Source organism: Meleagris gallopavo, chromosome 30, assembly GCF_000146605.3.
Source record: "Meleagris gallopavo isolate NT-WF06-2002-E0010 breed Aviagen turkey brand Nicholas breeding stock chromosome 30, Turkey_5.1, whole genome shotgun sequence".
NCBI lineage: Eukaryota > Metazoa > Chordata > Aves > Galliformes > Phasianidae > Meleagris > Meleagris gallopavo.
The window spans coordinates 3053598-3068318 of NC_015040.2; the positions used below are offsets into that span (position 1 = coordinate 3053598).

Below are 14721 nucleotides of genomic sequence, written 5' to 3' on the forward strand. Positions count from 1 at the left end.
CCCCCCCCCAGCCATGTGCGCACGGCTGCTGTAGGGATCCGCACCGAATCGTCACCGCCCGCCCTGCAAATTGCCCCCCAGGGAAACGTCTCCGTGTACAGAGAGGCCTGTAGGGGTCTGTGGGCTCCACGTGTTGAGCTGGGAGCTTGCAGGAGGAAATGAGGAGTCTCTGCAGGATTTGAATGTAAATCGTGTCGGGACTGGGAGCAGCCGAAAGAAGATGCAAATAAAGCTGTTGAAGTGAAAAGGCTGCAGACTCCACGCGTTGGAAACTGCCAAAAGAAGGTTAGAAGGACTGCTTGGAAGCCTGTAGGCTTTGAGTATTAGAAATAGAATCATAGAATGGGTTGGAAAGGACCACGGTGCTCATCTGCTTCCAACCCCTTGCTATGTGCAGGTCACCAACCAGCAGACCAGGCTGCCCAGAGCCACATCCAGCCTGGCCTCGGATGCCTGCAGGGATGGGGCATCCACAGCCTCCTTGGGGATTGCACCAGAAACCTTCTTGGCTCCCTTTCGCTCATAGAAGCACAGGCATTAAGGTTGGAGAAGAGTGCTAAGATCGAGTGCAGCCCTCTGCCCATTGCCACCACAGCCACTGGGCTGCATCCCTCAGTGCCACATCGGCTGAGGGGTGCAGTGTGGGCATTGTCACAGGTTCTGGAGCTCAAGGAGAGCTTTCATTTCCGTGCTGCCCAGGTGTGGGACAAGCTGCTTAATTACTGCGTGTGCTTAATTGGTGTGGTCTTAAAAATACAAGGAGCATGGTAACGGTTTGGGGTAGAGCACATCACTGCAAACAGCTCATGTTGTGTGAGGGGTGTTCATGTTTGTGGGTTTGGCTCTGGAAGTGCTCGGATGTAAAGCTGGTAAGATGAAAAGCCCAGTTGTAGTCATCTGCCTGCAGCTGTGCAAAGGAAGTTCTGTTCTGCAAGGCAGCTTGAGGTGAAGGCCTTCCATGTGATAAGAAGTTGTGTGCCTTACTCCTTTGCATCAGTTCACTGTCTTCAAACCAACCCATCCTGGAGTCACAGACAGGGTAGCCCCGCTCCTGGCATCCTATAGCAAGCATATAAATAGAAACCCACCATTTACATACAGCTGCTGCAGTTGACCTCAGACAACCCTGCTTTTTTGTTTGTTGAAACATATGTAAGATGACTACAAGTAATTAATAATGGAATTGGAAGGTTTCAATGACCGTGGACTGTGGGGAGTCCTCCTTCCTGCAATAGCTTGGCGTTGTGTCAGAATGCTGCTGGCGTTTTAAATCGATCTTTTATAGATTGATCTTGTACAGCAAGCAATCCAGTGTAGCTTAAAAAGCCAAACTCAAATGTGCTTGGCTAAGAAAATGTATCTGTGCAGTCATGGGCTGCCTCCAAACTTTGGTCTGAGCGTGGCATCAGATCAGAGCTTTTATCTTTACTGCTAAGGAACAGAGTTGTTTTCTTAGAGGGCTTTACCTGACCCTGGGTACACAGGCGTGAGAATAAGCACGTGGATTTGTGCTTTTGTCCTGTGTGTGCTGATGGCTGCTGGGGGAGCTGGGCTCTACCAGGAGATGGGCTGGAAGCTGAAGGGCGTTGGATGGGCTGTTGAGCTGATGCCATGAGCGCTGCGTCCTCTGCCAGCAGTGCCTGGGGTTGGGTTTTCCTGTCTGTGAGCAGAATTTGGTTATCCTGGGACATGAGAGCAGGAATTTGGTTATTCTGGGACATGTTTTCTAAGAGGGCTGCTAGTGGAGGAGATGTCCTGCTTGTGCTGTCAGCAGATGTGTCACTATAATACGAGAGCAGCTATAGCTGATGTCTTTGCAGCACTTTGCACGTTGTGATTTTCTGTACGAATTAAAGGGCCCTTCTGATGCGCTTTAAAGGAATTTAGGGTGATTTTTATTGAGAGACAAGGCTTATGTCGCCTATCAACTGGTGACTGAGGGTGGAGCTGGGCTTTTGTGTACCACTTAATGCTGATTTAGTCACCCTTATTTCCATGTGTAGCATGTGTCTGCTCCTCCAGCACTGCTTTATTCGCTGCTGGTTGTTGCGTAAGGGCCGTGCTATGATGACATAGCACAGAGAACAGAATCTGCTGCTTTCTTCTGTTGCAAGCTGTCACTTCACTGCTGCTCCCTCCTGGCTGAGGGGTGGCTGTGTCCCACTGCAGTTGGCTGCTCCTGGAAAGAGGTGAGAAGGAGGCGTGGGGTTTTGTGGGGTTTTGTTCCGTTTGATTGCTGCTAGAATAGGTTTTCTTAGCTGTGATTGGAAGAGGGAGAACCTAACTTTCCTCTTGTAAGCTGCAGCTATGCTTGGAAATGTCTGAGGGCAGGTAGAAGACGAAAGCAGATGGTGGTTCTTGAGGATTGGTAGAGAAATCGAGGGTGTCCTCCATTGCCTTGTGCAGGCTCACAAAGCTGCTAACAGAAGAGGTCTTGCACTGGTGCCTCTTAATGAAAAGGGCCAAATGTAGAGGTGGTTTTGAACTAACCTTCAATTATAGAGTGAATAATTTTGCATGGAAGTTGCATCACACCTTGAAGTTGATACACAGCTGCAAAGCAGGCAGTCCAGCATCCTGCTGTTGTCTCTGTGCTTACCCAAGTCCTTCAGCGTGCTCCAACATGAAGCCATGCAGGTCTGGGTGCTCTTTGCAGGCGATGAGGTTGGTTCAGATTGGTTTTAAGCACGAGGTTTAGTTTGGGCTTTTAGCCATGGCTTTTCTGTTGTATTTGGAGAGATCTGTAACACGGTGACTGTAATTACTGCATCGATGCTTCTGCTGCTCAGTGCTTGCTTTGCAGGCTCTCCTTCCATCTTAGACTTGTTAGTTCTACTTTTGCTTTCATTTACCCAGAGGATGATGGTGAGCAGAGTGACTGAGCCGCCCTTCCGGATGAGTGAGGGAGTAATGATGGTTTCTGCTTTGTTTTAATCCTCAATATGAGGGTTTTCTGTACAGCCCAGTGCCCTGCAAACACAGCAGTAGGGAAACCTGAGGGCTGCCGTAAGCTTTTAGATCAGAGAATTGAGAAAATTCACCAGCTTTCTCTTTTACCCAATTAGCAGCTGGAGAGCAAGGATAGGAATTGAAGGTACGCCCAGATCTTTGGGCTCTGATTCCCTTTGGGCTTTGACTGTGTGTCCTCTGCAAGTTGGCTGCAGTGTCTCGCAGGGCAGGTGCCACTCAGGTTGGTTGGTGCCTTTCAGTTGGTGTTAACTCCAGCTGCTGGCATGGTTTTCATAGGGTGGCGACATCAAACACGTGAACTTCAGTCAGTGTTACTTTTGCTGTGATACCTCTTTGTAAAAAGGGCTGCAGCAGCAGTGTTGTTGATGTATTTTCATGTGGCAGACGTTTCTTGGCCTATTTAGGCTGTCATTCATCTTGTACTGTTCAGTATTAGGTAGCAAATAGATGTAGAAGAGCTCAAGCTGTTCTTTGAACTGAGTTTCAAAGGCTTGATGCAGGACTGCGTGCACCTCTTGGTCATTAGCCTGGGATTGAAGTAACTAATGGACTTAGGTGTTGAAATGAGGCTGTCTGCTCTTCTCTCATGTGCTTTATCTCAGGAGTTCTGGATGTTGTCTTCATCCCTAAATTGGACCCCAAAGCAGCTGTTGTGATCTGTAGGATGTAACACAGAGCCCATGAGGCCTCAGTGGGGTCTGCCATTCCCCCATTGGGGCACATTGGGGTGCAGCAGGGAGAGCAGCTTTGTAGTGATGTTCTTGGGTCATTTTCCAAGTAACTTCAGTCATACTTTGAATGTATTCTTCTGAACTACAAAGTTTTTCTTGGTGGAACTCCCTTCTTCCCCACTAAGAGCAGCTCAGTGATGTTCTGTGTTGTTTCCTTTTTTTTTTTTCCTCCTTCGGTTTCACAATGATTCCTCAAAGCAATGCTGTTTTCTCAAATACCTGGAAGTGAGGGCTTCAGGGGAATGTAGGCTTTCCTGTATTTTGTCTTCTATTTTACATAAAAGAATAAAACATTCTTTCAATGAGACTACGACCTCTGTTTGTGCTCATGGCACGCAAAGTGGATGCTTCATTTCTATGTGAACAGAAGGTGGGTGTTGCAATGCATCATTCTTTCTGATGAAGAACAGTGGGGTCCTGGGGGCCTGAATACCAGCAGAGCTACTGAGAATAGCTGAATTCTGTCAAATAAGGTGAAGCTGCTGTTGTGTAGCACCCTAAAATGCTGTATGCTTCAATTGCAGAAAACTGTTTGTGGGTGGCCTGGACTGGAGTACAACACAAGGTAAGCCATGTATGGTACATCATTGAGCCAGTGCTCTGTGCACAGAGCCCCCAAGCCATGCACAGACACATGGCTTTTAACAGGCAGTGCCCTGCTAGGAAAATCTGGTTGAGAGTCTGCTGCTCTTTTCTGTTAATGGATAACATTTTCTGTACAGAGTTCAAATAGATGCATGTTGCTGTTTTGCTTTCTAAATGTTCTACGAGCGTTTGGTGTTTTTTGTCAACTCAGGAGATTAAAAACTTTTTTTTTTAATGTTTCTTCACTGTGATATTGCTCTTCTTTTGCGTGAATGGAAATGTATGTTCTTTGTGTAGAGGGAGTAAAGTCTAACCATTGTCAGGAGATAAGGCTGAACTCGTTCAGCTCGTTGCTCACCCTTTATCTCATAGTTGTGAACACAGCCTGGTAAAGTTAATATCTGGTTCTGTTTCATATATACCTTTTTTTTTAACAGAAACTCTTCGTAACTACTTCTCCCAGTATGGAGAGGTTGTAGACTGTGTAATAATGAAAGACAAAACAACCAACCAGTCTCGAGGATTTGGATTTGTCAAATTCAAAGATCCCAACTGTGTGGGAACAGTGCTGGCCAGCAGACCTCATACGTTAGATGGCCGAAACGTAAGTTGGCTTTGTTTTGTTTTGGGGCTTCTATTGAGCATTTTGTTGTTGTTTTTATTGTTTTTCTGTTTTTCCAAACTGTTTAGAGGCCCGTTCCAAATCCTGATGTCTTATTGCACACTAGGTGATACCAAAGCTGCCCGGTTGTTGGCTTTAGTTACTGTTGTTAAGACAGACAGCTTTAACTGGGTGATCTGAGGCAGTTTGTAGAAGCCACGTATGGGCAATAGCTTTTATCTGAGGAGCTGGATGTCAGCAGAGCTTGTCACAAACACAACATTTTAGAATGATGTTCCACACGCTAAGATCTGACCCAACTGGAATCTCTTCCAGATTGATCCAAAGCCATGTACACCCAGGGGGATGCAACCTGAAAGGACACGGCCAAAGGAAGGATGGGTAAGGACAGATGTGTATCACTGCTGAGTTCACTTGGGTCACACTTCTGTTTTTAAAACCAAGTGTCTGTAGGCAGACCTCAAGTGTAAACCCTGCTTGTGGAACGCACTTGGAGTGTTTTATGGTCAGACTCCACATCCAGTGCAGTCGTTATTACCAAATGCTGTGTTAAGTTGGGTTTGTGGGTTGGTGTTTCCTTTAAGCTCTTTGCAGTCCTTTCGAAGGACTCGTGTTAACCTCAGAAGTGTCTGAAGGAGAGCTCATAGGCCTGGTGCTTCTCTCCAGCCACCTTCACGCCCTGCAGGCTGATCTGATCCTATAGAAAATGAGTAAATGGCCTCAAATATAATCCCTATTTCTGATTTCTGAAGAAGGGAGCGGGCTGTTGCTGCCAGTACTGAACTTCTGAGCTCAGAACGTGCAGCTGCTTCCCTTCAGTGAGTGTAACAGACTGGAAGCCTGGAGTGAGTGTAACAGACTGGTCGTGTTGCAGTGTGAGATGGTAGAAGTCACAGCTTTGTTGTCCTTCTGACGGATTTCTTTTTCCTTCTTGATTTAGCAGAAAGGATCCAGGAGTGATAACAATAAATCAAATAAAATTTTTGTTGGTGGGATTCCTCATAACTGTGGCGAGACTGAGCTCAGGGAATACTTCAAGAAATTCGGAGTGGTGAGTCATCCAGCATGATGGCAGTTATCTGTTGGTTGCAAGATGCTTTTTCTCTCCGCTGCCTTTTCTCAGATTTCATCAAGCTGTCAAATTTTGGGTTAATTTAGACAAACTGCTATAGGCACATATTGAAGCACTTTGCAATACAGTGTACTAAACGTTCATCATCTTGAAGTGTATTTTGCTATTTGTCAAAATCGATTGCTCTCATAAGGAACTTACTTTGCTTCTCCTGTCTCCTCTTGTTCACGTCTGCCTGATGCATTATTCTGTTTGCTCCTGCAAAGTGAGAAAACATTCCCGAGTTTAGATGACTTGAGAATAATTATTTCTTTTCAATTGGTAACTTGGAGTTCAGTGAAAGTTTGTTGTTGGGGTTTTTTTGTTTTTGCAACGCGAAGCTTGTGTGTGAGATCCTTGTCTTCAAGTGGCAGATGGATTGAATTTTGCAGCCTCCTGCCGTTATTTTGTTAACACCACTTCTTTTAAAGCAGCGTCTGCAATCAGTTGGGTTCTGCTGCCCCTGAAATATCCACTCCAGAGAGAAACTGCTGCCCATGTTAAGCATCAGGTTGTCATTCAGTCTGTAACCTCTAACCGAAATGAGTGTAACTGCGGACTATTTTCTAGTTAGTTTCACTTTCTCATTTATTCCTACTACTGTGGCCTCTTTCTTTTTAAGGTGGTAAATTGCTAAGCTCAATTACTAAGCTCAGCTGTACAATTTTGGAATACTCGAAGGTTCCCTGAGTCGAATTTCATTCCGTGTGAGTGAATGGAAACTGCCCACCTCTGAGTGGCATTTGGTGTGGTCTGATTTTTTTAAAATCACCTTTCTCTAAGTTTTCTTAGCATCTGTTTGTTCTTTCTCAAGTGGCTGTTTATCAGCAGTACCATATTTAGGATGATCATTTTTAAAAAGCACAAAAGGCAGTGGCTAACAACCCTCCTCCTAGTGTGGAAATCTGCACTAGAGCTGTCACAAAAGTGGAGGAGTTTGTTCCACAGCTGTGGCACGTAATTTCTGAAGGCTCTTCCTCACAGCCTTTTGGCTTTCCAATTCTGACCTCGGGATGGCCTGGGAGATACAGGGCTACGGCCCTCCAAATCCAGAAGGCAACAGCTGCCAAGTGTGCCTTTAAAAGTAAGTAGAGAAACGATAGCCGAGAAGTTGGGCAGTCGGTGGAGCATTCTTAGTGAGGAGTCCCTGGAGAAGATGTTCTGTATGTGGCCACAGAGCGAAGAGACAAAAGTGAGGGCTGATTGTGAAGAAGGGGATCTGGATGGGCTGGGGAAAAAGCTCTGCCACCATCATGTGCCATTGTCCCCAGTGGGGATAAGTGTCAGCAGTTGGTGTCCAGTAGGATATCTTCCAGTGAGTGTAAGAACTTGAAAGTATGTTTTCTAGATCTCAGTTTTAAGCTAACGAGGAGATCTTAATTTAAAATATTTTAAGGTAAATTGACCTGGAGATGAAGCAGTTCTGTGACATCACATTGTCTGCATTTCTGCATCTTAAAGCTTTAAGGCCAGTTCCTTTCAGCTTTTTGGTTACAGCTTTGGAAATAATTGTCTTTTTGTTTCAAATTGTAGCTCACATTGATGCTTATTTTGAAAAAAGAAAGATCTTTGAAGTGTTTGAGCAGCTCCTGGTTCTTATTTTTGTACCCAAATACACAACCACTGAGCACCCATAACTTTTGTGATGCTATTTAAAGCATCACCTTACAGCTGATGCTCTGCAGCACACTGATAGGCAAGTAAGTAATTCAGAGAAGCTGTGCACATTTTTCAGTGTTTGAAGCTAAAGCTTCTTTTTATGTTGAGAGTGAAAACGTTTTAAAATGGCAGAAATAATCTTTCAGGAAGCCGTGCTGAGGTGTGCTGAAAATCAGAAACCTTTGGGGTTTTTTATAGGCTGTGATGACAAACAGCACAGCAACTTAATGCTAGATTAACATCCTAAGTGTGGTGAGACCCCAGAAAGCCCAAATACTGCAGGCTTGTTTTTGTTTTTAGAACAGATGAATTCAGGCTTTTCTTAAGCTCCCATAAAGAGCAGTATTCCCAATTTGTTTGCGCTGTGGTGGGACAGACTGGTATTGATGGCTACATCAAGCATTTAATTGTGCTTTGTGGATAGAGTGTGGGAAAGCAGCCTATGGTAACTGTCTGTAACGCTCCCCTGGTAGCACAGTTAGTAGAATTTCCCTTCTCTCTTCCAGGTCACTGAAGTTGTAATGATCTATGACGCAGAGAAACAGAGGCCCCGAGGTAAAGGCTGATCTAGTTTGTCCTTGAAATTCCTTCATACTCTGCTATAGTCAGATGGCAAACTATTTCATACCATCAGAAAAGGTAGATTTTTTTTTCTATGTTGCCTCAGGAAAAAGAATAATTCACTGGGCAAATATCGCTTTAATTGTAGACTCTTCATCTCCAGCTTTAGTTGGTGTCTGTGCATTTAAAATCAGATGTTTCGTGTTCATTTTCAGTTTCTGAGGGTTTTTTTTTTTTTGGTCTAGTTTTTGTTTGAATGAAACTTGATTCTTGAGCCACTGCTGTGGTTCAGGATGCTATAGGAGGAAAGGAAATGTCATCAGACCTTCCTCCCACTCCACACAAAGGGTTTGTTGGTGTGTAACTGCATGGGGGTGCTTTGGTTCAGAGTACTTCTGAACGTGAATTTGGGACATCATCCATCCATTACGTGCTTCACTTAAATGGCTTCACTTAAAATTCAAGCAAAGCAGTTCTTAAACTACATAAAACATTTTCCAAGTATATATATATTTTTTTGATTGGAATATATAGCCCTGTGTGCCTGACTGCATTTTTTTTTTAATAACAGAAACAAACAAAGTTTTGTCAGACTGTTTTAATCACGTTGGTAAGATTTGGTCAAAATACGAAGCAGTCTTCATGTCACCCACCTTCCATTGCATCTGTGTCTGTTTTGACTCTGGAGAGGCAATATTTCCAATCAGTGAAGCTTAGTTGCACTTAACCACCAAGTAGCATGTTGTACATGCTGGAGAATAGTTTGCCATCTGAACTTTCATTTCTCCTCTGACTCATTATTAAGAAATATATTCTTCACTTTGTATTTATTAAGCTGTTAAGTCTTAGTTTTATTTTTAATTTAGACATACATCCTTAGTGACATATTTAAGTGTTTCATAGTAAAATATGGTAATGTTAAGTAAGTTCTTTTTTCCTTTTCTCTGTGAATTGTTTGACTGTGATTAACGATATCTCTTTAGATTTCTTCTCTCTAGGTGATAATTTATCACAGAGGTACAGGCCAGTTCCACAGTCAGAGGAGGGACGGGCTTTGTCTTTTATTGGAGTGTAAACGAAGTTTCAATATATTTGTGTTTTTTGTTTGTTTTCCTGCCTTGGCTATCTCAATCTTCTTTCAACAGATGACTTCTATTTAAGCAGAACATAAATTCATCCATTAATATGCTTTAGAGCACCTAATGTTAACTAGAGGAAGCAGTGGAGACCGAGATAGGGGCAGCAGGGTGTAACTTGTGGCTGAAGTTTTGAATTATTTCAGCAGCTGTTGTATCATCTATATCTCTGATTTTTATCCCAGCCTTGCTGCCTCTGAGCAAAAGGTACTAAACCATGCCTGGTCTAGATTGATCCTGGTCTGCATTAATGGCTTCTCTGCTTAGAGCTATATTTAAATAAATAAAAACTACCAGGAGGCTTCCGGGTCGTTTAGGAGGCTGTGGCTAAAAGCAGAAATGGCAGATCTGAAAGCCTATCTGTCTCCATGCCGTGTGCAGAATACTTTCTCTTTAATTCGTTGGACTTCTTAAAATGGTGTTCTTGAACCACATTGCTTTGGCTTTCATTTTTGTTCTCTTGAATTCCTTTTATGTAGCGTGGTAACTAACTCCAGAAATGGCCTTGTTAATCCCTTGGGGAAAAGCTCCTCCTTTCTGTTGGAGGCTCCTGACCATCATCCCACCACACGTTTCCTCTTGCTTTCTCTTTCTGATCTGCATTCTGTTGTACAGTGCCGTTCAGTCTCTCTGCTTGTCCTTTTAACACGAGACCTAAATTACTATATAAAATTTTAAAAGCCCGCTGTGCCACCATCGTCTCCTTGCATCATTCTTTTACCTTCCTTCCATTTACCATCCCTGCATTTTGAGTAGATCCCTTCCTGCAGGCCGTTTTTCCAGCCTGCTGGTAGAAGGACAGACAAATTACCCCCTGCTGCAAATCCTCGCAGCACTCCTCTGCCTTCAGCCTCTCAGAGGAATGCTGGCAACCAGCTTCTCAGCATCGGAGCTCTGTGATACCCTTGAGGAGCTGGTTGTGTGCCTTCAGGTATCCAAGTAATCTCTGCTCCCTCGCATTCCTACCACTCCTGGTTAGCTCTTCTGCAAGCAGTGCTCATCAGAATTCCTTGCAGACTCCCCAGTACAAGCACAGCCAGCCTCGTTACATCTGAAATGAAATAGTGCCTTTGTTGCAGTCCCTGCTTCTCATGCTTTCTATTCTCTGCTAAACCAACAACTGTGAAGCAATTTACAGGTTCTTGCTGTGTTCTCTTCCACTTGGCTGCAGAACAGCCTCGTTGCTGTTTGGTAGTCCACTTGGGTTCCTGTAAGTGCAGAGAGTTTCTCTCGTCTTCGATGATGTCTTGGCCTTTGAAAAATGAAGCGACTTTGTCACTTTTGCTCTCCTGAAAATTCCACCTTCTTGGAATTTTGCTGCGTGTTGTATTCTGATTTCCTCACGATTCCTTATTTTACAACCTTTGGTCCTTTTAAAATGCTTTTTTTCCCCCCCTTTTTTCCTTCCTGACTTTCCTGCTGCATCCCACATCGCAATCTATTCCTCTCCTTCAGCCTTCTCAGAACGAAGCTCAGAGAACAACCTGCCTATGTAGACAGTACCCATCACTTTTCTTTCTCACGCCTTTCAAAATGAAGGCAGCAATACTAAACGTGTGATTTAAATACAACTTTCTTTTGGCTCTGATACGCAGATTTTTAACCCCAGACAAATATATTGTGATGAAATGCTGCTCTTGGTTCGAGGCTGCTTTCATCACAGCTCAGCCAAACTTCGTTTATACTGCCAGTCTCTTGTGTGTGGGAGATGCTAAGTTCTTTTATTTTACTTTTATTTAAGTGATGTCTTTTGCTCTTGTTGCTGACAGCAGAATTTGACCTGCTGGACTCTATTTTGGCCTGTATCTTTGTGTATTTTTTTTATATATATATATAAACTTTCTCTACAATAGGCCTCTTTGGGCTTACCCAACCCAGTTGGATAAGCTTAGAGAGACACTAACTGTTATAGATACTGTATCTCTGTTTAACGCTTTAGAGCAATATATGGCTGCTGTCAGCACTAGCTGCAAAGCAAAATGCAAACCAAGGGGGAAATCTTGGGTTTCAGAAAAGCAAAAATGCATCCATGTTCCATATGCTTTTGATGCTGCACCTCGTTTTTCTTTCTAATTTTATTGCTCTACCCTTAGCTAATCTAAAGAATGGCACAATTGATGTACTGCATGTGTTCTTATCTTTCCTGGGATTTGGTTGTTACACCAGCAGTGAGTGGTTGATGGCATGAACCAGCCTCTGTGTTCTGTGAGATTAACCACCATTTTGCCACTCTCTCGGCAGTGTCAGCAGCTCCAACCTGAGAGCAGCGGTTCTCAAAGTGTAACCTCACAAAGTGATTCAGACCTGGCTTTTTGCCTCATTTCCTGCGTGTTTTACTGTCCCTTACGGCCTTTTAAGTAGCTGCTGGATTCAGCTGAGCTGCCAACATCAAGGGCTATGGTCAGATAAAAGGGAGCGAGTCACCCCTGGGGATCTGGAGCAGTCAGCAGCAGTGCTGTGAGCAAAAAGAGGGACTGAGAAATACTGCATGGATATCCGAGAGCAAAGCAGCAGGAAATGTAAGAAATAAAATAGACTGAGACGTGACAACAAGTATGACATTCAGCATAAGCAACACTGCTTTAGTTTTATCAGGGGATGCCATGTTTGGAAGAAGTCTTGTCTACTAAGTGCTTTCTCTTAGATATGGGAAGAAAGAAAACAAACCAGAAAACAGAACTTGAGAACCTCTGATCTAGGTTGTTAGTTTCTGAAGCTTTTCATTCATCCATGGAGTGGTAAAATTTTTTTCATGCTTTAACAGCTACATTTCAAAGATGACTTTCTTATTTTCCACGGAAAATATTTCCTAACTGGAAGAGTGGGAGAAGGGATGGGAGGAAGTGGCTTTGCAGCTTTGGGGTGCAGGGGCAGAATAGGTTTTTTCTGGGATTCTAGTCTGAGTCAGAGGTAGGCAGAGGCAAATTGCTTGTCTTCTAATTCTCTGTCCCACAAGCACTTCATTCTGACTCTTGTGGCAGTTACACTTATGACTATACTAGCACTTTTTTTCCCCATTTCCTCATAGGTAGGTTAGGAATAAAACCAAGTTCAGAAGTTAACTAGCTTAGTTTTAAGTTGCATGTGTGAAAGCGAGCCGAGGCATTAATTGCCTTGCTACAAGAAGTATCCATTGCAGTTTTCTCTAAACTTTTTTTTTGTTGTTGTTGAAAATTTAACACAAGTCTTGGTTATCTGAAACCCCTGCTTGAACCCTTGGTCCGCCCCTAATACTGTTCATCATCCTGTTTTGTGTCACAACACCCTGCTACCTTGATTCACTCTTCGTCGTTGGCTAGGTTTTGGATTTATTACTTTCGAGGACGAACAATCAGTGGACCAGGCTGTCAACATGCATTTTCACGACATCATGGGCAAAAAAGTGTGTAGTTGTAGTTTTATTTTACCTTAAGAAAGAACCAAGTCTTGGGCAACTAGCAATTTCACTGGTGAGCAGAGCTGTAGTTAAGGATCCAGCTAGATGGGGGAGCGAGTCCAAATTCAAGGCTTTATCCATGAAGGTGGGGAAAGTCTGAGTTTGCTTAAGCAGCTGAGAGAGGCAGTTAGCTTGTGGCTTAGCCCTCAGAAGGGCGTAGATCCTGAAAGCCTGAGAACTTGGGCTGTGGGGGGGGGGGATCCTTGGTGGTTTTTGTTTCTTTGGGTAAGGCCTTGTGCTACAGACCTGGAGGGGTGTGCTGGCTGGATGTCACTTACACTGGGTTGGGCTGCTGAGTACTGCTAAAGCACTGCTTTGCTTCCTGGGAGCATGGGGAAGAAGTCAGTTGTTTTCAGCTATTGGAAAACCAGAATCCCAATGAAATCTGAGTTGTTCAAGGCTTGGTTTAAGACACCACTCCTTCAGATGTGTATTTGATTCTCCACTTTTGAGATGGCGTGACGTGAGCGACTGCCTGTGATCTTAAACTAACAGAAAAGCCAAAAAAAAACCCAAAAAAAACAACAAAACCAACCCAAACCCCAACCCAAACAAAAAGAACCACACGAAACATCATGAAGGATTGGTTTTTTAATAAATTGGGTCACTTACTGTGAAACTTGGTACAAACCCACGTACTCTATATAGTATTTAATCACAATGCAGTTAAGTGACCTCTGGTTGTTTCATCTTCATACTGTGTTGTCAGCAAATGGATGTTTGATAGGGAGGAATCTTTTATGCCTGCTTTGAAGTCACTCAGCAAGGAGCATGCTTGTACTTGTGGGGGAAAAAAGAAAATGAAAAAGCAAAGCAAATTGTTGCAGGGTACCCAGGTTTTTTATATAGGGAAAATCATAGCTTCTGAAAGGGAATTGAACCCTGAGAAATCCCAGTAAGATTCCAGTCCTCACAGCTTTTCTCTGTATCCACAGTTTTTGAAGGAAACCTTAGAACTGCTGACCTTCAAATGAAGGTGTTTCAAGGCCACCCAAGGATAGGGTCATTCACCTTAAATTGCTTTCAGGAATTTGGCATTGTCTTCTAAAGCCTTTCTATAGGCTGGTATTTTATAACTATCATCTAGCTAGCTGGGAACATTTTATTGCATATCGGTGGAATTTTACTTGCTAAATTTTGCAGTGCACAGTGCTTTTTATTCCTGTGAGCTTGTTTTGGTTTTGAGAGGTGGGCAGATCTCCTAATTAATGCATTTAAGCAAGGAAAGAAGTGTGCTTGTTAACGAAGAGCACTGGTACATATTCCTGATCGCTGGTGCTCTCCTCCAGTGAGAGGCCCAGCCCTCCCAGGAGGGAGCAGAAGCACTGGGTTGATGTCTGCAGGTACGTGTGTGGACATCATCCACCCTCTGATCTTCCCTTGCACTGCACTGAGAGCTGACAGCACAGCAGCAGGCTGTGAGCACAGAACGGAGGGCAGTTCATCTCCTGCCGCCTGCAGGAAGGGAAGGAGAGCCCTGCCTGAGCCTCCCACAGTCTGCACTGCCAGCTTGCAGAACGTGATCATCGCTCATTCACATTTCTCCTTTCTTTCTCAAACTGTTTCATTCTGAAAGTCAAACAATCAGTTTTTTGCATATTTTTTCCTTTCGGTGAGATAAGTGATGCAGCCAGTGGGAATGCCTTACATCGTGGTGTAACTTCAGGCAGGCAGATTTTAGCTTCAGAATGTTGTACAAAGATATATATATATTTTTTTTCAGTCCTCGGTTTGGCAGTTCTCTGCTTCCAAACGAGCACTGAAAAATTAATGGAATTCTCCCATGTAGATAAAGGAGCAGCAGATACTCGCTGCCCTTCATTGACTAATAATGCCTGCTTTAAAAAACACTATCTCCCTCTTTCTGGTAATTAAAAAGGTATTGCTGAAATGAATCCATATGTTGTTGA

The 14721-nt window shown here is 43.7% G+C and overlaps 1 protein-coding gene across 5 annotated transcripts in view; it reads left to right on the plus strand.

The window, feature by feature from the left end:
• Positions 1–150: 150 nt before the first annotated feature.
• Positions 151–14721, plus strand: part of DAZAP1 (DAZ associated protein 1) — a 28138-nt gene continuing 13567 nt past the window's right edge. Inside the window, exons 1-7 of one of the 5 annotated variants that reach the window (XM_031557139.1) lie at positions 151–285; positions 4226–4266; positions 4724–4890; positions 5224–5289; positions 5849–5959; positions 8185–8233; positions 12675–12757. In XM_031557139.1, coding sequence (XP_031412999.1) covers positions 4777–4890; positions 5224–5289; positions 5849–5959; positions 8185–8233; positions 12675–12757 — 423 coding nt within the window. In that variant the 5' untranslated portion in view covers positions 151–285; positions 4226–4266; positions 4724–4776. Of the gene's footprint in view, positions 286–327; positions 543–4225; positions 4267–4723; positions 4891–5223; positions 5290–5847; positions 5960–8184; positions 8234–12674; positions 12759–14721 lie in introns of those variants that run through there. The other 4 variants (XM_031557137.1, XM_031557138.1, XM_031557140.1 and 1 more) reach the window with 4 other exon arrangements.